The sequence below is a fragment of the Oncorhynchus mykiss genome, chromosome 9 (assembly GCF_057628025.1).
Source record: "Oncorhynchus mykiss isolate SJ-2025 chromosome 9, ASM5762802v1, whole genome shotgun sequence".
Lineage (NCBI taxonomy): Eukaryota > Metazoa > Chordata > Actinopteri > Salmoniformes > Salmonidae > Oncorhynchus > Oncorhynchus mykiss.
Window position 1 is genome coordinate 22,275,576 of NC_143030.1, and position 25,806 is coordinate 22,301,381.

Here is a 25,806-nt window from a genome sequence, read left to right on the forward strand (position 1 = left end):
CATAACACAGAGAAACAGAAAACATGTCAATAGTCTTTACTTTATTCTGTAATGTATTGACAGATAAAATTCCTACCATCATATAATTAGAAGGAGGCTTTTTCTTCTTGGTCCAGATGATGATCATACTTTACATCACACTTCAGACCATGGTTTGTGTTTAACTACGGACTTCATATATCTAGGTCAAATGACCCAATAAATAGTTAATTTAGTTTTTTCATAGATTTCTGTAGAATATGTATAGATCATTTGCTGCCTCATTAAAATGGTGTTCTATTGTTGATAAAAAGGACAACATGTAGAGCAAAAGTGTATGTCATACAACTGACTGAGATACCCTGCTGAAACCCATGAAAGAGAGAGAGATAAAGAGAGAGAAAGAGAAAGAGAGAGAGAGAGAGAGAGAGAGCGACAGAGGGTCCTGTGTAGAAGCCAACAGGCCTTACCACAGTGTAGATAGTTTTGTTCATAGCAGACCGCAGAATACCTTTAAATATGTTGCTGAGTATGTGAGGGGGTGTTTGGCATGCAATCAGTAGGCCTATGTCTTAAAGAGAAAACAAAAAAGTAAACCTCCTACACCACAACTGCATTGTATTTTCTGTAACATGATGGATGGGACCACCTGACTCCACATAAATGAGAACATTGACCTTTACCTTGTAAGCACTGTGTTTAGAGACCAGTGTTGCACTGGGGTATGAACAGTACTTTGGCCCTGAGAGGAAAAGTATAGTGCAGTGTGTTGTAGCAGGTCAGTCTTCCTGTGTTAAAGGTCTGTTAAAGGTCTGGAAAGTCACTGTAACTATGACCACAGAGGAGTGTGAACAGAATGCATTCTGAGTTCAATTTATTCATATTCATTTAGCTTAAAACCTTTTTGGGATACGGGGCAGCATTTTCACTTTTGGATGAATGGCATGCCCAGAGTGAACTGCCTCCTACTCTGTCCCAGATACTAATATATGCATATTATTATTAGTATTGGATAGAAAACACTCTGAAGTTTCTAAATCTGTTTGAATGATGTCTGTGAGTATAACAGAACTCATATGGCAGGGCAAAAACCTGAGAAAAATCCAACCAGGAAGTGGGACATCTGAGGTTTGTAGTTTTTCAAAGCTTTGCCTACCGAGTGCACATTGAGATATGGACGATATTGCACTTCCTAGGGCTTCCACTAGATGTCAACTGTCTTTTAAAACTTGAATGAGGATTCTACTATAAAGGAGGGGCTCATGAGACCTGTTTAAGTCAGTGGTCTGGCATAGTGGCTCGGTCTCATGACGCGCGCTCCCGACAGAGTTACCTCCCGTTCCAGTGCTTTTTCTGAAGACAGGAATTCTCCGGTTGGAACATTATTGTTGTTTTATGTTAAAAACATCCTAACGATTGATTCCATACATCGTTTGACTTGTTTCTAAAGGACTGTAATGGAACTTTTCGAGTTTTTGTCTGGATGAATAACAAGTGGCTATTTGGACATAAATGATGGAACTTTATGGAACAAATCAGTAATTTATTGTCGAATTGGGATTCCTGGGAGTGCCTTCTGATTAAGATCATCAAAGGTAAGTGAATATTTATGGTGTTGTTTCTAACTTTGTTGATTTCAAAATGGTGTCTATTCCTCTGGCTGTTTTGGGTTCTGAGCGCCGTTCTCAGATGATACTTTTTCCGTATTTAAAAAAAAAAATCTGACACAGCGGTTGCATTAAGGAGAAGTCTATCCTTTTATTCTGTGAATAACACTAGTATCTTTTATCAATGTTTATTATGAGTATTTCTGCTAAAATCACTGGATGTTTTGGAATCAAAACATTACTGCACATAAGGCGCCAATGTAAACTGAGATTTTTTGATATAAATATGCACATTATCGAACAAAACATACATGCATTGTGCAACATGATGTCCTATGAGTATCATCTAATGAAGATCATCAAAGGTTAGTGATTCATTTTATCTATATTTCTGATTTTTGTGACTCCTATCCTTGGCTGGAAAAATGGCTGTGTGTTTTTTCGACTTGGCGGTGATCTAACATCTAATATGTTGTGCTTTAACTGTAGAGCATTTTTTAAATCAGACATGATGGGCAGATTAACAAGATGTTTATCTTTCATTTGCTGTATTGGACTTGTTAATGTGTTAAAGTTACATATTTCTAAAACAAATTTTTGAATTTCGAGCACTGCCTTCTCAGCGGAATGCTGTCCAGGTGTTCCGCTAGCGGAACCCCTGCGCTAGAAAGGTTAACAGTTGATAATGCTTTATTTATCTTTACACATGCAAATCAGATGTAAAATGAGTTGGACAGAGAAGTAATACGTTCAATTATTTTTACTTCATATTACACTTGAAAGAGTCTATCACATTTTACTGAAGCATTCATATAGAGCTAGTTATTAAAGAGGTATCTTGCATACAATGACAACTGTTTCATTCATCCAGTTCTACTGTCTGATCCCAGAGTACACCGTCTCTTCCTCCATGTTGCTTCTCTGTCTTCTAGACCTGTTGTTCTTGTTGCTCAGATTCAGAGCTACGTAATGGAGACTGTCTGCATCTTCGGCCTGTGAGAAACAGAACTATATTTTTAACATTAATTGTAATTGTTTTTTTTGCGAGCTGACTGAGGTCCTAATTCATCACAACACAGAACGATTCATGCTTACCCCTGCGTCTGTCTGGGAAACTGTAGGACCTCTTGTCTGAGAGACCAGTTCTGAGAACAGCAACACAAAAGACTATAAATCCTGCCACGTCTTCCACTTTTGCTACATTCAGAGATGGTGATATCAAAGAATAGTAACTTTGTAATCATTTACCTCTGCACTTTCTCTTGTTCATCTTGTACATGATGCTAGCAAGTGCAATGATCAGGATGAATGAAAGAGCCAATGCTACACCCAGGCAGTACACCAAGAGAAGAGGGTCTGCTCTATGGCCTGTGATGATTAAAACAGTGATAGAGGGAACTAAGTATAGATCATAGATTTCTGTAGATTGTCTAATCTGAAAGTCTGTCTTTTGATAAGAGACTTTAGAATTAGACCTCGCCTGCAAATGAACCTACCCTCAATGTCCAGCTTGGTCCCTTTCCCAAACAGTATCTGCCCACATGAGGCCACAGCACAGTAGTAAGTCCCAGCATCAGAGAGGATGAGGTTCCTCTTGGGGAGGTTGAAGACACAGCTCTGTGTAGGAGACCCAGCCCCAGGGCTCTTCTCACACTGATCACTCCTGTCTCCATGGGTGTAAATGATTCCTGGATGGGATTCTCCTGAGCCATGTCGGAACCAATAGACACTGTATTCTCCTGCACAGGTCTCAGTGTGTATTGTACAGTTCAGTGTCACAGAGTCTCCTGGCTGGACTGACTCAGACACAGATTGCTGGAGCACAGTCATGTTTCTGGACCCTGAAACCGACAAAAAGGTAAATTAACCCATAGATTTTCTAGAATATCACGATAACAAGTGTTCTATCTGATCATTTGTTAAATTAAAGTCTCATCTGATTAAGAGAATACCTCATATTTTCACCGTATATGTCTAATTTCAGATTTAAAAAAAATATTTCTCTTTACCTTTTACAATGAGAATGGCTCCTTCTCCAAACTCCATCTTATTGCTATAAGAGCTTCCACAGTAGTAAGTGCCTGAATCTGACAGCTGCATGTCTGAGATCCTTAGGTGATTCTTTTCTTGGCCATTTTCCACCGAGAAGCGAGGGTTATCCTTAAACTCATGGTAGAATGTTGCGTTCCTTTCAAACTTATTGACAGTTGAGAAGAGTTGAAGTTTATCTCCCAAGGTTTGCTTGTACCAAGAGAACAATACTGCCATGTCACTTTCTTGAAAGCAGTGCAAAACCACTGTGTCTCCAACGTTGGCTGACATGAGACCACTCTCTTGACGTATGGATGAAGACTCAGTTCCAGCTAGCACATCAACTAGCGAACATGAAAATATAGTAACTATGCTATAGGTTACCCAAAATACAACTTTAGATTGTCAAAGTGTCTGTAAAACAATCATTTAAAACCCTGTGTCTCCAAATCAAGTGTGGACATCACATAAGAGAAATATTAAGGATTTCCTTACCCATCTCTACGAGAAGTGGAAATATCAGACACAGTGTGATCATCTTTAAAGTTGTCATCCTCTTCACAACTTGTCTTGAGTGGAAAAACTCTACCCCTGTGTACAACACTTCAACAATCGAGTTACAGGTGATTGGTCGAACTGGACGCGTCATTTTTGTTGATGCCTCATTCAGGCGCGCCCATGTCCTCCTCATGTGTATAGTACAGCTCTGTCTCACAGATTGTCCTGGCTGGACTGAATCATAATAGTTGTTTTATAGGTCGATTCTGATCATTATAGATGTATTACAAATGAAGTACTTATTATTGAAGTTTGGCATCCGTTATTCTTTATCACTGCAGCTACTGTTGTAAAAGAAAGTCATAGTTGTGACCTTTTTGGAACACGTATGCTATGACACTGTCATCCACGAGGGCTTCTATCACCATACAGCCACTCCACCTCGCCAAAACCATCTATGGAGAAAACACAGCAAACACAATACAGTCGTCTTCTTTTAGTGATCTCTCATTCAGGATTTACACTCAGTAGAACAGATGGATAGAATGCCCTCCTATGATATTGTTATTGAGTAGGTCAATGGTTCTAGAGGCCTAACATCACACTTAAAATCAGGGTTTGTGTATGACTAAGAACTACAAATCACTAAGTCAAATTACCCAATAAATATCTATTTGTGTATTTTAACAGATTCCAGTCAACTATGAATAGATAAAGCGGCCTTATCAAGAGTTGGTTTACTGTTGGTTACTAAAATGGTTAACTTGAAGAGCAAGTGGAGTATAGACTAAGTTCAGTATGAGAGAGGTAACAGCTCTGAGACAGCCAGCTGAAAACCACAGAAAGAGAGAAACAGAGAGAGAGAAATAGGGGGAGAGGGATAGAGGGAGAGGGAGATAGCGGGAGAGAGAGAGGGAGAAAGAGAGGGGAAGAGAGAAGAAGAAAGAGAGGGGTGAGAGAGGGAGAAAAAAACAGAAAGACAGATAGAGCAAGAGAGAGAAAGTGAGAGAGAGTGAGAAAAGGGCCCTGTGTGCAACAGGCCAGCAGGCCCTAACAAAGCGTAGATACAGACCACAGAGTACCTGTAAATAGGTTGCTATGTACTGTGAGGGGGTGTTAGTGGCATGAGAAGGGGAACAACTGTTAAACCCTAGAACCTAACGTGGAACTGATACCGTTTAAACTACTTTCCAGAAATGAAACAAACAGACATCTGTCCAAAATATCAAATTTGCACTTCATGCTTGAAAGCCATCTTTATAACAGGTTTTAAAAATATGTTCTATTTGACTTAAAATTACATTACTTGGAGTAAAGCATTGTTGGCAGAATGAAATGGTTGCAGTCAATGCATCATTAATCAAATTCAACAATAAATTCGCTAAGTAGTCTAATAAATATTGTCTGCAGGTTGTAAATCACAGCTAGTAATATTACATTGTTTACTGCCTCCAACCATTAAAGGGATGAACTGTTTCAGTTTCACAATATTTTGGACAAAAATGGACGAAAAGGGCAATGATTGGGAATCTCAGCACAATCAATCTAGCTATGCAGTAACGTTACGTAGCTAAGGCTATAGCTTATCTATTTATGTAGACCTACTTATTTAGGAAGCTAGCTATATGGCTTGATAGCTAGCCAACATAAAATGACAGAGCCGTATACTGTTGGTAACTAGCTCCTGGAAAGATGCTATGCTAGAACCTGGACAAGTGATGGAGTGGCAGATTTGTTCCCCCTAACCGTTTTATTTGTATTTTTCAGCTTCGGTGGATACAGCTATTGAGATGATCTACCAAGAAGTGTGACTAAGTCAGCTAGCTACTCATTTACTCAAACTTGAATGACTGTTTGCATATCTCTTTGTCAATCAATGTATTTGCAATCGATCAACTGATCAGGCAAGCAAGCTGGAAATCCCATTCACTTGTAAAAATGTTGGTTATAATGGTACTAGGGGCAGGGGCAGGTGGAGAAAATAGAATAGCATCAAACACTTGGAAACCATGTGTTTGATGTATTTGATAAAGTATCCACTGATTCTGCTCCAGTCATTACCACGAGCCCGTTCTCCCCAATTAAGGTACGACCAACTTCCTGTAGCCCAAACGTATGGCTGCTTTCCCATTCAAATGAATATAGAAATGTCTATGAATGTATGATAACATGAAAATTAGCATATTTATGTGCTCGCTTGTCAGGGGCGTTCTAGGACTAGATATTGGCCTTGGCATTTCGAACACAGCAACTCATTTTTTACCTTGAGGCCCCCACCCTGGCCCATTTTTATAATTGAGGCCCCCACACTGGCCCATTTTTTCCCTTGTGGCTGCCATTATTAACCAGAGTGATATTTTTGCGTGAAAACCCCAAGTTAGATGGGCCCACTGTGTTTAAAATGAACCAGCCAATCGGCATTTGCCCAAAATGCTAGATGGCCAGTCCACCCTTGTCGATTATCACAAAACGAAGAAAACAAATGTGTGTAATATTCTTTATTTGGTGTATAATACATATACTACATGACCAAAAGTACGTGCACACCTGCTCGTCAAACATCTCATTCCAAAATCATGGGAATTAATATGAAGTTGGTCCCCCCTTTTCTGCTATAACAGCCTCCTCTTTTCTGGGAAGGCTTTCCACTAGATGTAGGAACATTGCTGCAGGGACTTGTTTCCATTTAGCCGCAAGAGCATTAGTGAGGTTGGGGACTGACTTTAGGCGATTAGGCCTGTCTCTCAGTCAGCGTTCCAATTCATCTCAAAGGTTTTCGATGGGGTTGAGGTCAGGGCTCTGTGCAGGCCAGTCGAGTTATTCCACATCGATCTCAACAAACCATTTCTGTATAAACCTCTCTTTTTGCACGAGGGCATTGTCATGCTGAAACAGGAAAGGGCCTTCCCCAAACTGTTGCCACAAAGGTTGAAGCACATAATCATCTAGAATGTCATTGCACAGTATGCTTTAGCTTTAAGATTTTCCTTCACTGGAACTAAGGGGCCTAGCCCGAACCATGAAAAACAGCCCCAGACCATTTTTCCTCCTCCACCAAACTTTACAGTTGGCAGTATGCATTGGGGCAGTTAGCGTTCTCCTGGCATCTGCCGAACCCATATTTGTACGCCGGACTGCTAGATGGTGAAGTGTGTTTCATCACTCCAGAGAGCACGTTTCCACTGCTCCAGAGTCCAATTGTGGCGAGTTTTACACCAGGTGTGTGTAATGATGAGACAAGTCCAGGGTTGATGAGTGAAGGGCGTTTGCCAGTAGTAGGTTAGGCAGCAGCTAGAAGGCCGACGACGCCGAACACCTGAGCTGGACAGGAGGGGGAGCCAAAGCGAAGGCTGATGCGACACAGACAAACAATTATTGTGCTGACATTGCTTTCAGAGGCAGTTTGGAACTGGGTAGTAAGTGTTGCAAACGAAGACGATTTTTACACACTACGCTTTTCAGCACTCGGTGGTCCCATTCTGTGAGCTTGTGTGGCCTATCACTTCGCGGATGAGCCATTGTTGCTCCTAGATGTTTCCACTTCACAATAACAGCACTTACAGTTGAGCAGGGGAGAAATTTGAGGAACTGACTTGTTGGAAATGTGGCATCCTATGAAAGTGCCACATTGAAAGTCACTGAGCTCTTTAGAAAGGCCAATCTACTGCCAATGTTTGTCTATGGAGATTGCATGGCTGTGTGCTTAATTTTATACACCTGTCAGCAACGGGTGTGACTGAAATAGTCAAATTCACTCACATACTTTTCTATATATATTATATTTTATATGTTTTATGGTGCGAAATCTTTGTCACTTACTCTTTTAAAGAGGACTGCGTAAGGCCTAAATAAATACAATCACCTTCCTTTGTCTTGATTATTGTTAAATGCTTTATCACAAGCCAGTCCATGTCAAATCATTTACTTTATTCATTAGTAGCTACAGTTACAGTAATACAGATCATAAAGTTTTTAAAAACTGGAGTCAATAAAGAGCTAATTCCTTTTAATGGACGTATTTTGTGTTGTTTGTATTGTATTGTATTCTTTTACTGTCTGACCCCATCTGTAGATGGTGATATCAAAGAAGAGCAACTTCTAAGAAAGAGTCACTTCCCTGTGCACTGCAGACATAGTCTCTTGTTAATCTTGTAAATTCAATTCAAAATTCAAAGACAATTAACATGGTGATAGAAGTATGGTACAGTAACCACATATACGCTTGTATATAGTATGGTGGTATACTAACTATATGGAGGCTGGCACAATTTCTTATGTGATATAAAGAACTAGTACTGTATACATTTTGACACAGTATATTGTACAATTGTTATAAACAAAAGTAAGATGTGTCACTTTGTCAGATTGTGTGCGCAACTGGTCAACTGGAGTCAGGTGCAGGAGAGCAGAGATGAGTGAACAGGCACACTTTAATTGGCAGAAGCAAAAGAGTCTGACGGAACAGCCACAACACTCCAGCGAAAGGCAAAAGCGAATAGCGCACTAGTCACACAAAATAATGTACAACAATACAATAACACAGGTTCAAAACAATGCCTGGAAAAAAACAGCCTGACGCATCACACAATAAACGTAACTAACAATTACACACACAGACACGGGGGGGGGGGGGGGGGGGGGGGCAGAGGATAATATACACGTAGAGTGTGAGGGTGTGCGGGAAAACAAGAAAATGGAAAATGAAAGGTGGAGCGGCGATGGCTAGAAGACCGGCTGCGTCGACCGCCGAGCACCGCCCAGACAAGGAGAGGAGCCGACTTCGGCGGGAGTCGTGACACACTTACCTTTTGATGTCCAGCTTGGTCCCGTATCTAACCTGTCAAGAAAGTCTACATGTCAGTAAGTCTGTTTCCTATACAGTGATATCTGATTATATGCATAGCTACCTCATGTTCAAGACATAGTATTCAAAAAATGCAAAAGGTACTGATTTTAGCATGATGTTCAATCATCTAAAGGTGGCTTTGTTGAGCTTCACAATTAATTTGAGATACTTTCAAATGATTTGGACATGATGTGCGAAAAATGCTAATATCGGTCCCATGACTTGAATGGGATTTGTGCCACAAATGCTAAAACATTAGCATTTGGAAACAGTGCCAGGGAAACTGAACCAAAGCATGGATTGCTGTCATACCTTGTCCATAGAATGCGTATAGGGTAAGGAAACCAATATGTAACTATCCCGTTTAAGTGGACCAATGCTTACTATGTAGGATATGTTGTGCAGGGTGTGTGAAGCATGGACACTGTTTGGTGTCTAGATGATCAATTCATTTTGTGGAACCATTGTATAATTTTCGTTCACCGGTTGGATTTATTTTTTATTTCACCTTTATTTAACCAGGTAGGCTAGTTGAGAACACCTTTATTTAACCAGGTAGGCTAGTTGAGAACACCTTTATTTAACCAGGTATGCTAGTTGAGAACACCTTTATTTAACCAGGTAGGCTGCGACCTGGCCAAGATAAAGCATAGCAATTCGACACATAGCAATTCGTCACATACAACAACACAGAGTTACACATGGAATAAACAAAACATACAGTCAATAATACAGTAGAACAAAAGAAAACAAAAACGTATATATACAGTGAGTGCAAATGAGGTAAGTTAAGGAAATAAATAGGCCATGGTGGCGAAGTAATTACATATAGCAATTAAACACTGGAATGGTAGATCGGCAGAAGATGAATGTGCAGGTAGAGATACTGGGGTGCAAAGGAGCAAAATAAATAAATACCAGTATGGGGATGAGGTAGGTGGATAGATGGGCTGTTTACAGATAGGCTAAGTACAGGTGCAGTGATCTGTAAACTGCTCTGACAGCTGGTGCTTAAAGCTAGTGAGGGAGATGTGAGTCTCCAGCTTCAGAGATTTTTGCAATTCATTCCAATCATGGGCAGCAGAGAACTGGAAGGAAAGCCGACCAAAGGAGGAATTGGCTTTGGGGGTGACCAGTGAGATATACCTGCTGGAGCGCGTGCTACGAGTGGGTGCTGCTATGGTGACCAGTGAGCTGAGATAAGGCAGGGCTTTACCTAGCAGAGACTTGTAGATAACCTGTAGCCAGTGGGTTTGGCGACGAGTATGAAGCGAGGGCCAACCAACGAGAGCAGACAGGTCGCAATGGTGGGTAGTGTATGGGGCTTTGGTGACAGACGGATGGCACTGTGATAAAGAACGTACAATACTGAGGTTGCAGTGTGAAAACAGATGCATTTTCTTCAGTAAGAAATTGTTATCTGGCAAGCATACGATACATTTTCAATCAGAGTACAAACAGTAAAGAGCTACAGTTACAGTACAAGGACCTGCACAGGCTCTTGGTCTGACACCCAGTTATCTTCCTTAGACTTGGCCCAACCCCATGTAACAGTTACAGTACTCTTGATGACCAATAGGAGGTCTGTTTGGTTTACAACAGGTCTTGATATGTAACAGGGGGAAGAGTGGTGGAGCATCATGAGTGTATATGGGGGAATAACATACACTACAGAATGAAACAAGTCTATTTTTATGTCAGTCTCATTACCTATCATTCACAGAATCATGCTCTAACTGAAGTGTGACACCAGTCGGTTTAGTATGGGTGTAACGGTTAACTGGCAAGACCTTCTGGATGCAGCCTGGGATAAATAGATAAATGCTATTTAGACACTATGAGCTAATGATTGTAGTCTAATAATTAATTCAACCTGGCCTTCTATTCAGTTTTGGTGATAATATACTGTGTGGGTCGTACATGTCAGTGGACTGTGTTTCTAATTGTCATTGTTGTCAACAACAGAGAGAAAACAGTGATACCACACAGACATCCTGCTGAAAACCACATAGAGAGAGGGTGTGTAGAAGGCTTTCACGCCTGTCCAAAGCATAGTAGTGGCCTCGTTTTGTGCTTACAGGAGACCAACGGGTTCAGGTACGTGTGAACAGCTAACTGTGTGCATGCATGGGTGGTTGCGTTTAGCATGGTAACACCCACGTTTTGGGTCAGTTTAAATCTTCCCTTTGCAAGCTCTCTGCACACACATTCATTCATACACACATTGGGTATTCACACAAAAGATGGAAGAAGTCTATTTTAGTCAGTATCAGTTGTTTAAATTGATATTTTTTCATAACAAAAGAAGCCACATCAGTTCGCAGCCATTAATACAAAAAATGCAATATCAAACTCAGAAATCTCAATAAATTATAAGTTGCATTAGATAGTGATGATATATCCAACAATTACTGCAAAGACAATCTAAGCTCCACAGTCATTGGCCTTAGCTTTATGTATTTTCTGGTGAGGTAGATGATGATGAAGATGGTCAGACAGCAGAGGAGAACTACAGTTCTTATGATGGAGAGAAGGACCAGGATTCTCATCTGTGGATCAGAGTGACAACATTCAACATCCAGCTTGGTCCCGTTCCCAAACAGTATCTCCCCACATGAGGCCACAGCACAGTAGTAAGTCCCAGCATCAGAAAGGCTGAGGTTCCTCTTGGGGAGGTTGTAGACACAGCTCTGTGTAGGAGATCCAGCCTCAGGGCTCTTCTCACACTGATCACTCCTGTCTCCATGGGTGTAAATGATTCCTGGATGGTATTCTCCTGAGCCATGTCTAAACCAATAGACACTGTGTTCTTCTGCACAGGTCTCAGTGTGTATTTTACAGTTCAGAGTCTCATTGCTGTACTGACTCAGACACAGACTGCTGAGTAAGATGATGGTTCCTGGAATCTGCACCTTTTACACAATAAAACCAAGGTTCTAATAATTGTTTGTTATATTACAAAATAACCACGTGGAGAGCCTGATAGTCACATGATAAGAAATATATATTTTTTTTAGATTTCTGTAAAAAAAAAATTGAAGACTGAACAGTACACTACTTTTGAATAGGGCCCACAATATTTGGAAGCACACTTGTCATTTGGTTAATGCTGTGATCCATTATGTTTTGGCCCCCCGACCATCTGCTCATGAAAAAAAACAGCCCGTGGCTGAATCTAGTTGATGATCCCTGCCCTACAGTACATAGTGCACTTCTTTTGACCAGAGCACACAGGGTGCCATTTTGGAAGCTCATTTGTCATTTGGTTTAGCACAGGAGGTTGGTGGCACCTTCATTGGGGAGGATGGGCTTGTGGTAATGACTGGAGTGGAATCAGTGGAATGGTATGAAATACATGAAACACACCAGGTGTTTGATGCCATTCCATTTGCTCCATTCTGGCTATTATTATGAGCTGTTCTCCTCTCAGCAGCCTCCTGTGGTGGGTAGATAATGGTTTTGGGTAGTCTTGATGAGTGCATGTCCTTACTGCACCCTCATGTCCGCCTAAACAATGAGGACATGAAAACAACCGTGGGCCATAAGTGTAAGATGTCAAAATACCCCTGTGACATTTGGTCATCGACTTCTTCTGAATCCCTCTGCTCAGAACAAATACAGAAATTGAAAAAGTGCACGATGACCAAAGACATCACAAGGCACATCACAGGCCTTGTAAATACAACGAGACAAATTATCTGTATGCAAATCAAACTGCATTGGTAGCAAACTATAACACATCATGTCACAGGAAATATGAGGTGTGGAATCAAAAGTACCTAAGAAAGAAATGTGTATGCCAAATGTATGAAGGCATGATGTCTGTTTGTTGAGTTGTTGAGTGGAAACTTCTGACCACAGAGATCTTTGTATGAGGTGTGTGTTGTTTTCCATCCCTGTTCATACCAGCGAGGTGACACTGACCACAGGCCGGGGATGTAGCGTCTGCAGCGAATGCATCAGATGAGAGTCTGCAGAGAGGATTGACACCTGCCTCTGTACACTCAACATTAGAGCAGTAGGTCTATTGTTTATGGATGAATTCACTCTGCATGCAAATACATAATGGATGCACTATGACTGAAGTAGACCTACAAGAGCTCCAAAGTGTTCAATATGATGACGTTGTCCAGGTGTCCAGCATTCAATTAAATTCAAATGTATTATTGTTTAGATGAGAGAGCGAGAGAGAGAGAGAGAGAGAGAGAAGCCTGGGGTAGTTTGGTTTTGGTCAGGTATTTGTAGTCTAGTGGTATAGATGGAAAGAGATGTGAGGCATGATTGGTGAGAAGAGAATGTGTGAGATTTAGATGCTCAGAGAGAGAGAGCGAGAGAGTCAACATTATGCACACAAACTACAACAAGTATTATTTGGTACAATTTGTTAGTTTTAGTGGATATTTCCCCATAAATATATAGTGCAGTACATTACCACAAGTATTATTATGTAATCTTATTTACACAGAATTAGATATATTACCACAGGGCTATGTCATCTTTCATTTTAAAAGATGGTAAAATACTGGGAATCTATTCTATAGTTAATTTAAAAAGAAAAGTATTCTACTGTCTTTCAGACAAATGTCATGAGAGACCCAGTGATGCTCACCTCAGCAGGTCTCACTCAACACTGGGCTCCTTCCTGTCACTCACACTACAGCAAGTGATGCGTTGCTCATTGGCCCCTCCTACTCTACCTCTAACCATGATGGCTGTCAAAAGGGGATTTTTGACATCTTGAAATAGGGTGGCAGAGCACAACAACAGTCAATTATAAAACAACTATTCAGTGTATTGCATTTGTTCTTCTTCAGTGCTAATCAAATCAACATTAAAACATGATCTTGTGGCAGCGTACACAAGATGCTCCATCTTCATTATTAGACATTTAGCTGTTTTCTTATTCCTTGTCCTCTTCTGACTGAATCTCAACACTGTAGTTCAGAGAGTCTGGGTCCTGACCCGGATCCTGTAGAAAAAAAATTATAATATTACACAACACATGCAAATACTGTATCAACAAAACAAACACTTCTAAAAGATAGCTTAGTCCAAGTACTGTTATCTTTAGGTCATGTACACATATCATGTAAATTTAACAGTTTCTATTACCTGGCTATTTTGTGGTTGTAGTTGAGCCTCAATATCTGAATAAGTAAAAAGGAATTTTGGTCAGTACACAAACAAACATTTCTTTCAGTGTACAAAACATTACAAACGCCTTCCTAATTTTGAGTTGCATCCCTTTTGCCCTCAGAACAGCCTCAATTCATTGGGTCATGGATTCTACAAAGTGTTGAAAACATTCCACAGGGATAATGGCCCATGTTGACTCCAATGCTTCCAACAGTTGTGCCAAGTTGGCTGGATGTCCTTTGGGTTGTGGACCATTCTTGATATACACAGGAAACTGTTGAGCGTTAAAAAAAATCCAGCAGCGATGCAGTTCTTGACACACTCAAACCGGTGCACCTGGAACCTACTACCATACCCTATTCAAAGGCAGTTAAATATTTTGTCTTGTCCATTCACCCTCTGAATGGCACACCAGAGGTCTCTTCACAGTTCCCAAGTCCAAAACAGACTATGGGAGGTGCACCGTACTACATAGAGCCATGACAACATGGTACTTTATTCCACACCCAGTAACTCATGAAAGCTGTCAAATAAGATTTACAAAACAGATAAAAATATACCTCATGGAACAGCGGAGACTGTGAAGAGACACACACACACACACACACACACACACACACACACACACACACACACACACACACACACACACACACACACACTATAACATACACAATATAACATACACAATATACACATTTTGTGTTGTAGATATGTGGTAGTAGAGTAGTGGCCTTAAGGCACACACTTAATCTGTTGTGAAATCTCTTTACTTTCATCTACACTGATTGAAGTGGATTTTTACAAGTGACAATCAAGAAGAGATCATAGCTTTCACCTGGATTCACCTGGTCAGTCTATGTCATGGAAAGAGCAGATATTCTTAATGTTTTGTACACTCAGTTGATAGTCTAATAATCTGAGACATACACCTTCTAGAAAATGCTCATGGACTTCCATTGTGACTGTATTGTGTGTGTTTGCATCTTGTCTGATCCTGAGGACCAGGATGAGGATGACTATCAGGTGAACAGTAATCACAACACCCAGGATCATAGCGGTTTCTTCATTCTCTCTTACAGGACCGATAGTTCTATTAAAATGTCCCATTAGATGAAATGTAATTAAATCAGTTTGTGATCCTTTAATGATAGAGCTAAAAATGCAGTACACTTTTTTTATTTAAAGAAAATTGTTTTGCATCTACGTGGAAAGAAAGGGAAACCCACTGTCTTTAAATTAAATTACTCTAGCTTTTCCTCATGTCCTTTGTGTCCTACAACATCAGGATCAGTAGAATATATCATTTGTTTCCCTCAAAATTATAATGATAAAAAATATGGCCAGCAATGGTTTGCATTTCTTTTGTGATAACTCCTGATTAGCTTGATAAACATTTTCAAATGTATCAAAAGCCAGACAAATAGTGGAAAACGTACACAGCGTTTTTTGACATGTAGCCTGGCTACTGTCAGCTATTTCCCCTTTTGTGATTTTGAGGAAGACACCACAGAACATTTCATATATAAGGAAATGAAATTGTGGAAACCATGTGTTTGATGTATTTGTTACCATTCCGCTGATTCCACTCCAGTCATTACCATGAGCCAGTTCTCCCTAATTAACCCCCTGTGCTCATCACAGACGCTGCTGCTACTGTTTATTATCTGTCACTTTATTCCTAGTTATATGTACTTACAGTATCTACCTCAATTAAGTCGTACCCCTGCATACAACTCGCTACTGTTGCATGTAGCCAAGTTATCGTTGCTCATTGTGTATTTATTATTACTTTTATTTCATTTTCTATGTTATTTCTCTCTGCCTTGGTAGTGAAGGGCTCATCAGTAAGCATTTCACTTTTATCTACAACTGTTGTTTACTAAGCATGTGACGAATAACATTTGACTTGAATAATTATTTGAAACAACAACATTTGTGGGTGTTTAATTTTTTTCAATGCATGGTTATAGCTGCTGGGAGTGCTTTATTTGGACAGTCCCTACAGATAGTCTATGCATGTTAACCCTAACCCTAACCCGAAAGACCCAGTCCGAACCCTAAAGCTAAACCTACAGCCCGAGTCCTAACCCTAAAGCTAACCCTATAGCCCTAGTCCTAACCCTAAAGCTAACCCTAGAGCCCTAGTCCTAACCCTAAAGCTAACCCTATAGTCCTAACCCTAACCCTAACCCTATAGCCCTAGTCCTAACCCTAACCCTATAGCCCTAGTCCTAACCCTAAAGCTAACCCTATAGCCCTAGTCCTAAACCTAAAGCTAACCCTAAAGCCCTAGTCCTAACTCTAAAGCTAACCCTATAGCCCTAGTCCTAACCCTAACCCTATAGCCCTAGTCCTAACCATAACCCTAAAGCTAACCCTATAGCCCTAGACCTAAACCTAACCCTATAGCCCTAGACCTAAACCTAACCCTATAGCCCTAGTCCTAACCCTAATGCCCTAGTCATAACCCTTAAGCTAAACCTATAGCCCTAGTCCTAACCCTAAAGCTAACCCTATAGCCCTAATCCTAACCCTAAAGCTAACCCTATAGCCCTAGTCCTGACCCTTAAACTAACCCTATAGCCCTAGTCCTAACCCTTAAACTAACCCTATAACCCTAGTCCTAACCCTAAAGCTAACCCTAGTCCTAACCCTTAAACTAACCCTACAGCCCTAGTCCTAATCTTAAAGCTAACCCTAGTCCTAACCCTAAAGCTAACCCTATGGCCCTAACCCTAACCCTATAGCCCTAATCCTAACCCTAAAGCTAACCCTATAGCCCTAGCCCTAACCCTTAAACTAACCCTATAGCCCTAGCCCTAACCCTTAAACGAACCCCATAGCCCTATTCCTAACCCTAAAGCTAACCCTAGTCCTAACCCTTAAACTAACCCTATAGCCCTAGTCCTAATCTTAAAGCTAACCCTAAAGCTAACCCTATTGCCCTAGTCCTAACCCTAACCCTAACCCTATAGCCCTAGTCCTAACCCTAAAGCTAACCCTATAGCCCTAGTCCTAACCCTAAAGCTAACCCTATAGCCCTAGTCCTAACCCTAAAGCTAACCCTATAGCCCTAGTCCTAACCCTAAAGCTAACCCTATAGCCCTAGCCCTAACCCTAGCCCTAAAGCTAACCCTATAGCCCTAGTCCTAACCCTAGCCCTAAAGCTAACCCTATAGCCCTAGTCCTAACCCTAGCCCTAAAGCTAACCCTATAGCCCGACTGTAGCTACAGCTACAAAGGCAGAGAGGTCTTATAGCTCATCATCAAAACCTGCAGTTCTGTCTGGGTGTCAGAGCTACTAACCAATAATATCAGGTCATCTCTGGCTCCAGACTTGTAGTTCCTGTCACCTCACACTGTGGTTGATTCTCGTCATCTTTCTAATATCAGTTAGATCATGAAGAACAAACTACAAGAAAGGGGCATAGCTGACACCTATGAAGGAATTTTTTCACACGCTTGAGTCTGATACAGCAACGTACTGCGGTCGAAGCCTATTCATGATGGACTTTGGAGAAAAAGGTACATTCATTATGACTATTGTATTTTGTTTTAACTTGAAAATACTGTTAATTTATGTACAAATCATTTAGGTACAGTTTAAAATACAGAAACAGATGAGAATGTTGACCTCCTGATGTGTACGACAGCTAACCCCATGTCTCATCTCACTCTTATCTGACAGACAAGATGACCAGTATACACATCAGAAGGACAATGATGAAACTCTGTTATATGAAGAAAATCTATCTGTTATTCCGAACAGGTAAAGCTAGGGGTAAATAAGAGTGCAAACTTACTATTAAAGGGACAATCATGCTTACTTATTTAAGAAAACAGATCTTTTGAGTTCTTACAGTACATGCATGAACTATGATATGTGGAGTCTTTAATAATGTAAATATATATCTTTCAGCTTTGTCTCTTGCTGTTGTTGTCACTCAGTCTGATGTTTGGAGCACCTTCACTCTTGGAGACGCAGTTGATTTGGAATGCTTCATCACTGTGGATGACGATGACAGGACAAGCCCCAGATGTTGTCTCTGTATTCTCACTGCAATTGTCTTTGGAGAGTTTGACTAAAAGCTTTGCTACAAGGAAGAGTGGCACCAGATTTGTGCTGACCATCTCAGATTCCACGGCATCCAACATGGGGATGTATTACTGTGCTGCAATTGATTATGAAAGCATGATCTTCGGGAGTTGTGTTTTTCTGAAACATCAGGGTATGCATACAAGTGTTTTATCTTCTGTTTTAGCAAATATATGTTGTATTTGGAAATTGTGCAAATCATTGATAGTAATGTGATTTTATAGTCCTGGAAAAGCTGCAGATTCCAGGACCCAGCATGTTGAACAGTAGTCTGTGTCTGAGTCAGTCTAGCCAGAAGAATCTGAACTGTAAAATACACACAGACCTGTGCAGGAGAACACAGTGTCTATTGGTTCAGACATGGCTCAGGAGAATCTCGTCCAGGAATCATTTACACCCATGGAGACAGGAGTGATCAGTGTGAGAAGAGCCCTGAGGCTTGGTCTCCTACACAGAGATGTGTCTTCAACCTCCCCAAGAGGAACCTCATTCTCTCTGATGCTGGGACTTACTGTGCTGTGGCCTCATGTGGGGAGATACTGTTTGGGAACGGGACCAAGCTGGATGTTGAAGGTATAACATTTCTTTACCCTTATGCTATTATTAACATTGTTTGATGACTGATAACACATTATCGACAACTGCCCATAGCACTATAGTGGAGTGATTACATTTTTTTTCCAGATGTTGACATTAATCCATAGATGACAATCTTGGTCCTTCTCTCCAGCATAACTGGAGTTCTCCTCTGCTGTCCTACCATCTTCATCTACACCACCAGGAAATAGATACATCTATGGCCAATATCAATAGAACATATGTAGTGTTACTTGCTTTCACCAAATCCCTGTGTATGCACTTATTGTATTAGCACTGTGAACATTGATACGGACTTAAGTCGTTCTGTTTGAGGGAATGGGTCAGAGGTGACAGAAGTTATTCCGAAGGAAAATTGTTGAAAAACTATTGAGAACCAATCTGAGTATGCACTTTCTACTCTTGTTGAATACTTTAGGTTATAGGAAAGGCTTTCACCTTGTTTGTATTCTTCAGATACTTTGCACTTCTGAGCAGCAGGGGTCTGGTTATCTTCCAGATGAAGAGAGGTGTGAACAGAACATGTGGTTTTGATGCACTGAGAGGTGTTGTGAGAGCTGAAGGCCAGTCTTATTTTAGTGCAGGTTGTCTTCAGAGAGAGGATGATGCAAGATATGTCTACAGTCTCCATCTCACATCCCCTTATGGTTAACCGCCCCTCAAATCACCCACGCGTTTCTACTTACATGTCAGGTGGTGGAAAAGTGACCAGGTTCTTTTGAGCAGGCACACAGAAAAAAGTGCTATCTAGAACCTAAAAGGGTTATTCGGCTGTCCCGTAGGAGCACCCATTGAAAGACATTTGTTCAAGATACAACATTTAACAAGTACAATTCGTTGGGCAGCGGGCAGAGAGCGACCCATCCCCCAGTGTTAGTCTAAGAGGCCCAGTGATGTTCACCCCAGCAGGTCTCATTCATCACTGAACTGCTCCTCCACTCACCACAGGAAGTGATGCCTTCTTCACTGGCCCCTTCTCTACCTCAGACTAATCATATTCTCCTTATAAGGTAACTAGATGCTTTTCAGAATAGGGGCTGTGATCAGTGCAGTCATGACAGGAAATACTAAAGGGGCAAATAATATAATAAAAATAGTTTAATCAAAACCTCATGTTAAGTAATCAATGTAATACAATTGTCCAACGCTGGGTACTTTACAAACAAATTATTAAAGAATAACCAAATCACTAATACACACAGCAGTGACCTAAGCTGAGAGAGGCAACTCCTCCTGTGGCCATTAAACAGTTGTGGTTTGAGTCCAACTCCCTCTCTAACCACCCCTGTACTACTGAGCTGTGTGGCCTAACAGAGTGGAAGAGGGCTACAGTGACCCTGAGGTACAAAGCACAGAAACTAGAGATATTTACTGATTTATTTTTAATACATTTGATTTAACTACACATACAATAGAGGATTTAAACTTGTGTTCAAAGATATGGCAAACCACTTGTCCTCTCCACCCTCCACTTTGCCATCTTGTAGCAGCATACACTACATGGGGGTCCAACTCCTCTCTTCTCTCCCTCTTCTTTTTCTAGGTGGTGAAATTCAGGGCGGCATAATTCAGTGCATTAGTATCTTGGTTCTGTACATTTGAAAACTACCTAGCATACAATTATAATTTACACTGTTTCTGAATTGCTTATATTTTCTAAATAATTTCACTGAACAAATAGCACTTACCTGATATTTTTGTGGTTGTTGCGATTCAGGTCCTGAATATGATATAAAACAGAGATGAGAAGATAAACTGATCATTCCATTGTTGAGCGCACAATATATATTTTACCTACTCTTTCAATTCTCAGTATATAGTATGTCAGGGGTAGGCCACCCTGTTCCTGGAGTGCCGCAAGTAGTGCAGGATTTTGTTCCAACTCGGCACCACACCTGCCTAACTAAGCTAATTGATCAGTTCTGTGGTTGCCTAAATTCAACACACCTGGTCTTCCAGATCGGTTAAATCAAAAACATGAAGTGCCTGTGGCACTCCAGAACCAGGGTTGCCTACCCCTGCAGTGTCATAGGAAACATTTTAACTTTGTAAGTGTAGTTAATGGCCGGCCCCATATGAAATAGGCTCCATAAATGTGTTTAGTCTGTTCGCATCGTCTTACCTTGAGGACCAGGATGAGGATGATTATCAGTAGAACAGCAGTTACAACACCCAGGATCACAACCAGTAGGAAGAGCTTCATGGTTCCAATATCCTCTCCTGCAAAACAGATTTCAATTAGAATCAGAACTATACAAACTTTTACCCAGTTTCCTACCTATGGAGAATTCTCAGATTGCTATAAAATGCTATTATACTTTATTTCTATTCTGTGGTACTTTCACAATACATCATATTAATTCACTTATTTTTCTGTTATAGTTTTTATTGTTTCCTTTTCCTTACACAGCTCTCTGCTCTTGGCCATTGTGGAGATGTTGGAGTCTGTTTGATTGAGTGTGTGGAACAGGTGTCTTTTATACAGGTAATGAGTTCAAACAGGTGCAGTTAATACAGTTAATGAGTGGAGAACAGGAGGGCTTCTTAAAGAAAAACTAACAGGTCTGTGAGAGCAGGAATTCTTACTGGTTGGTAGGTGATCTAATACTTATGTCATGCAATAAAATGCAAATTATTTACTTAAAAATCATACAATGTGATTTTCTGGATTTTTGTTTTAGATTCCGTCTCTCACAGTTGAAGTGTACCTATGATAAAAAATACAGACCTCTACATGCTTTGTAAGTAGGAAAACCTGCAAAATCGGCAGTGTTTCAAATACTTGTTCTCCCCACTGTATAAGCCCTGCGTTATGTGGTAATTTGCATAGGATTTCTATTTTAACGCTTATATTGGAATATATTGGGAATTTGTTGTTGTTTTGTCCTACCTTAATTAAGCAAACAATCTCTAAGCTGGAGATACCTCAAAAAGTCTTGTTTCTGTGAATTATACTTGGACCATAGCTCTTCAAAAGTGTTTTCTTGATACAGACAACCAATGTTCTTTATCTCCTTTCTATACCAATCTTTCCAGAAAAGCATGTGTCCCCCTTTTTTCAATTTAGGGTTGTTCCTTAACAAAGCATAGCTTATCAAGAAAGGTGAAGATCTCTTTTTTGATAGAGGTATTACTTCAGATGTGGTCCAGTTGACTTTATAGCCCGATATCTATGAGAATGCATTTACAAGGTCCAGTAAAGGCAAAGAATTGGGGGTCTGATATTAATAGTAATATGTCATCTGCATAAAGCAGTTGTTTATTCTCCCTACCTCCCATATTAATCCCTTTGATTGACTGATGCATCCTAATGGCTTCGGCTAATGGTTCTAATGCTATAATAGATATGAGGGGCGAGAGACAGTCACCTTGTTTCGTGCCTCATCCTACAGAAAACGGAGATGATCATAGTCCGTTAGTGACGACTATGGATTTGGGGTCGTTGTACAGAAGTTTAATAATATTCTGAAAGCCCTGTCCAAATCCAAATGTATTTATAGTATAACGCAGGTAGTCCCAGCCCACCCTATCAAGGGCTTTCTCTGCATCTAGGGATAAGGCTGTCACTGAAGTATCCAAATATTTTGCCTTCCAGATGACATGCAATAGGCACCTAAGATTATCAGATGAAGTTCTGCATTTCCCAAATCCCACCTGATCTGGATTCATGATTTTCTTAATGATATGATTCACCCTCATAGCCAGAAGTTTTGTAAACAGTTTTCCATCACAATTTATCAAAGCATTTGGACGGTAGCTCCCACACTCATGGGGATCCTTTCCTTTTTTGAGGATTTGGGTGATTACTGCATCACTCATAGAAGGTGGGAGCTGACCTGTGTCAATCGATGTGTTAAATGTTTTTAACTTTTCTGGGCTAAGCTGCTCTGCAAACCTTTTATACGAATCACTGGGTATCCCATCCAACCTTGGAGTTTTACCACTGGGTGCTTGTCTTATAGTTTCGGTCAATTCCTCCAAAGTAATAGGGCGGTCGAGCCAATTCCTGTCATCCTCTGTTAATTTAGGAAGGTTCAGATTCTGAAAGAATGCCTCTGCTTTCTGCGTATCTAAGGGACCGTCTGACGTACAAAGTTCCTGATAGAAGTCTCAAAACATATTGTTTATTGCTTTATGATTGGGAATCAGCTTGCCTGTCATATTTCTGATTCCACCTACTTGCCGATCTGTTTCTCTAGATTTCAATTGACTGGCCAACAATCTTACTGCCTTTTCACTAGATTCGTACCATCTCTGCTTCAGCCTGTACAGGGAATATTCCACCATTTTACTGAATACAATATTCAGCTCATATTTGTTTTTTTGTCAGATTTACAAGAGAAATGTTGTTAGGATTGGACCAATATTCCCTCTCCAGCATTTTAAGCTCTGTTTCAAGTTTATACATTTCTGTTTAACTAATTTCTTAATAGTAGCTGATCGTTGTATCATTACTCCGCTTTAAAAGCTTCCCAGTCATGTACATGTTTCAAACAATTGTTGTTTGTTTCAAAGAATATCGTAATGTGTGTTTCAAGGAATTCACAAAACACCTTTTCAAGTAATACGCCCCCCCCCCCCCCCCCCCCCCCCCTAGCACCAGAGGAAAATCACCAAAATCCAGTATTATTTTGTTAAGTTGAAGCAAGAAGTCTGGGTCCACTTCATTTGGAGCATACATATTTCCAAATATTATATGTTGCCCTGAAATCTTTACAAGTAGAATCAAGATTCATCCCTCTTTGTCCTTAAACTATTTTCCCACTTGAATATGTATACCTTTGGAAAATAGAATAGAGACACCTCTTTTTATGGGTGGAATGTATTATGGTAAGCACTACCCACCCATCTGTCTCCCACCCTAGGATAATCATTTTCCAGTAGGTGGGTCTCTTGGAGCTTAATCACATCTGAGTGTTTTTGTTTAAGATAATTCAATACCTTACATCTTTTTAAATATGAACCTAGTCCCATTCACATTCCACAACATAACTTTAATCACATTGTTCATTATGGGGTGGCAGGGTAGCCTAGTGGTTAGAGTGTTGGAAATCTGTTGTTACAAATCTGTTGTTCTGCCCCTGAACAGGCAGTTAACACACTGTTCCTAGGCCGTCATTGAAAATAAGAATTTGTTCTCAACTGACTTGCCTAATTAAATAAAGGTAAACAATACATATCTGAAAGGTTGTAAATATATTATTACCACAACCACTTCAAATCTCTTCCCAGTTCTACACTGACATTGAATCATGAGATATGCACCATTTCCAAAATATCATGTATCATACCAGAATATTCAAAGGGTGGCTACTTTGAAGAATCTCAAATATATTCAAAAGGTCCTTTGCTGCTGTTCTGGGATTCATTTGCACTTTTTGCACAAAAGTACTTTCATTTCTAGGAGACAGCAACCGTCTCCTTCTTGAGCGGAATGACGGCTGCGTGGTCCCACTGTGTTTTTAACAGATGAACGTGGTACCTTCAGGCGTTTGGAAATTGCTCTCATGGATTAACCAGACTTGTGGTTTACAATCTTTTTCTGAGGTCTTGGCTAATTTCTTTTGATTTTCCCATGATATCATGATAAGAGGCACTTAGTTTGAAGGTAGGCCTTGAAATACATCCACTGGTACACCACCAATTGACTCAAATGATGTAAATTAGTCTATCAGAAGCTTCTAAAGCCATGACATCATTTTCTGGAATTTAAGCTGTTTAAAGGCACCGTCAATTTAGTGTATATAAACTTCTGACCCACTGGAATTGTGATACAGTGAATTATAAGTGAAATAATCTGTCTGTAAACATTTGTTGTAAAAATTACTTGTGTCATGCACAAAGTAGATGTCCTAATTGACTTGCCAAAACTATAGTTTGTTAACAAGAAATTTGTGGAGTGGATGAAAAATGAGTTTTAATGACTCCAACCTAAGTGTATGTAAACTTCCTACTTCAACTGTATGTTTTATTTAAAAAAAATGTATTTCACCTTTATTTAACCAGGTTGGCAAGTTGAGAACAAGTTCTCATTTACAATTGCGACCTGGCCAAGATAAAGCAAAGCAGTTCGACACATACGACAGAGTTACACATGGAGTAAAACAAACATACAGTCAATAATACAGTAGAAACAAGTCTATATACGATGTGAGCAAATGAGGTGAGATAAGGGAGGTAAAGGCAAAAAAAGGCCATGGTGGCAAAGTAAATACAATATAGCAAGTAAAACACTGGAATGGTAGATTTGCAGTGGAAGAATGTGCAAAATAGAAATAACAATAATGGGGTGCAAAATAAATAAATAAAATAAATACAGTAGGGAAAGAGGTAGTTGTTTGGGCTAAATTATAGGTGGGCTATGTACAGGTGCAGTAATCTGTGAGCTGCTCTGACAGCTGGTGCTTAAAGCTAGTGAGGGAGATAAGTGTTTCCAGTTTCAGAGATTTTTGTAGTTTGTTCCAGTCATTGGCAGCAGAGAACTGGAAGGAGAGGCGACCAACGAAATAATTGGTTTTGGGGGTGACCAGAGAGATATACCTGCTGGAGCGCGTGCTACAGGTGGGTGATGCTATGGTGACCAGCGATCTGCGATAAGGGAGGACTTTACCTAGCAGGGTCTTGTAGATGACATGGAGCCAGTTAGTTTGGCGACGAGTATGAAGTGAGGGCCAGCCAACGAGAGCGTACAGGTCGCAATGGTGGGTAGTATATGGGGCTTTGGTGACACATAACGGATGGCACTGTGATAGACTGCATCCAATTTGTTGAGTAGGGTATTGGAGGCTATTTTGTAAATGATATCGCCGAAGTCGAGGATTGGTAGGATGGTCAGTTGAGGTATGAGGTCTGTAGAGTCAGAACGATCTTTACATTGTGTAACCCTTTCATTGTGTAAGATGGGTTTCTGACTGATAGAGCCTGACACACATTCAGCTGAACTACTATTGACTTTAATCCTGTGGTAACAAATATGTACTTTACAGAGGAAACAGATGTATGAAGGGTTCAAA

General features: G+C 40.3%; 1 protein-coding gene and 1 long non-coding RNA gene across 2 annotated transcripts; both read right to left on the minus strand.

Annotated features, from left to right (window-relative positions):
* Positions 1–2,429: 2,429 nt before the first annotated feature.
* Positions 2,430–4,170, minus strand: LOC110512425 (uncharacterized). The gene is made up of 6 exons (XM_036987515.2): positions 4,113–4,170; positions 3,596–3,961; positions 3,083–3,427; positions 2,835–2,954; positions 2,682–2,731; positions 2,430–2,579 (listed from the first exon to the last, which is right to left on the minus strand). Exons 1-6 carry the CDS (start codon positions 4,168–4,170, stop codon positions 2,460–2,462), a joined length of 1,059 nt encoding a protein of 352 aa, XP_036843410.2. The 3' UTR covers positions 2,430–2,459.
* Positions 4,171–20,156: 15,986 nt separating this feature from the next.
* LOC110531690 (uncharacterized) lies at positions 20,157–21,237 on the minus strand. The gene is made up of 4 exons (XR_002474739.3): positions 21,200–21,237; positions 20,916–21,013; positions 20,482–20,513; positions 20,157–20,332 (listed from the first exon to the last, which is right to left on the minus strand). It is a non-coding gene; the product is annotated as an uncharacterized LOC110531690 (long non-coding RNA).
* Positions 21,238–25,806: the final 4,569 nt, after the last annotated feature.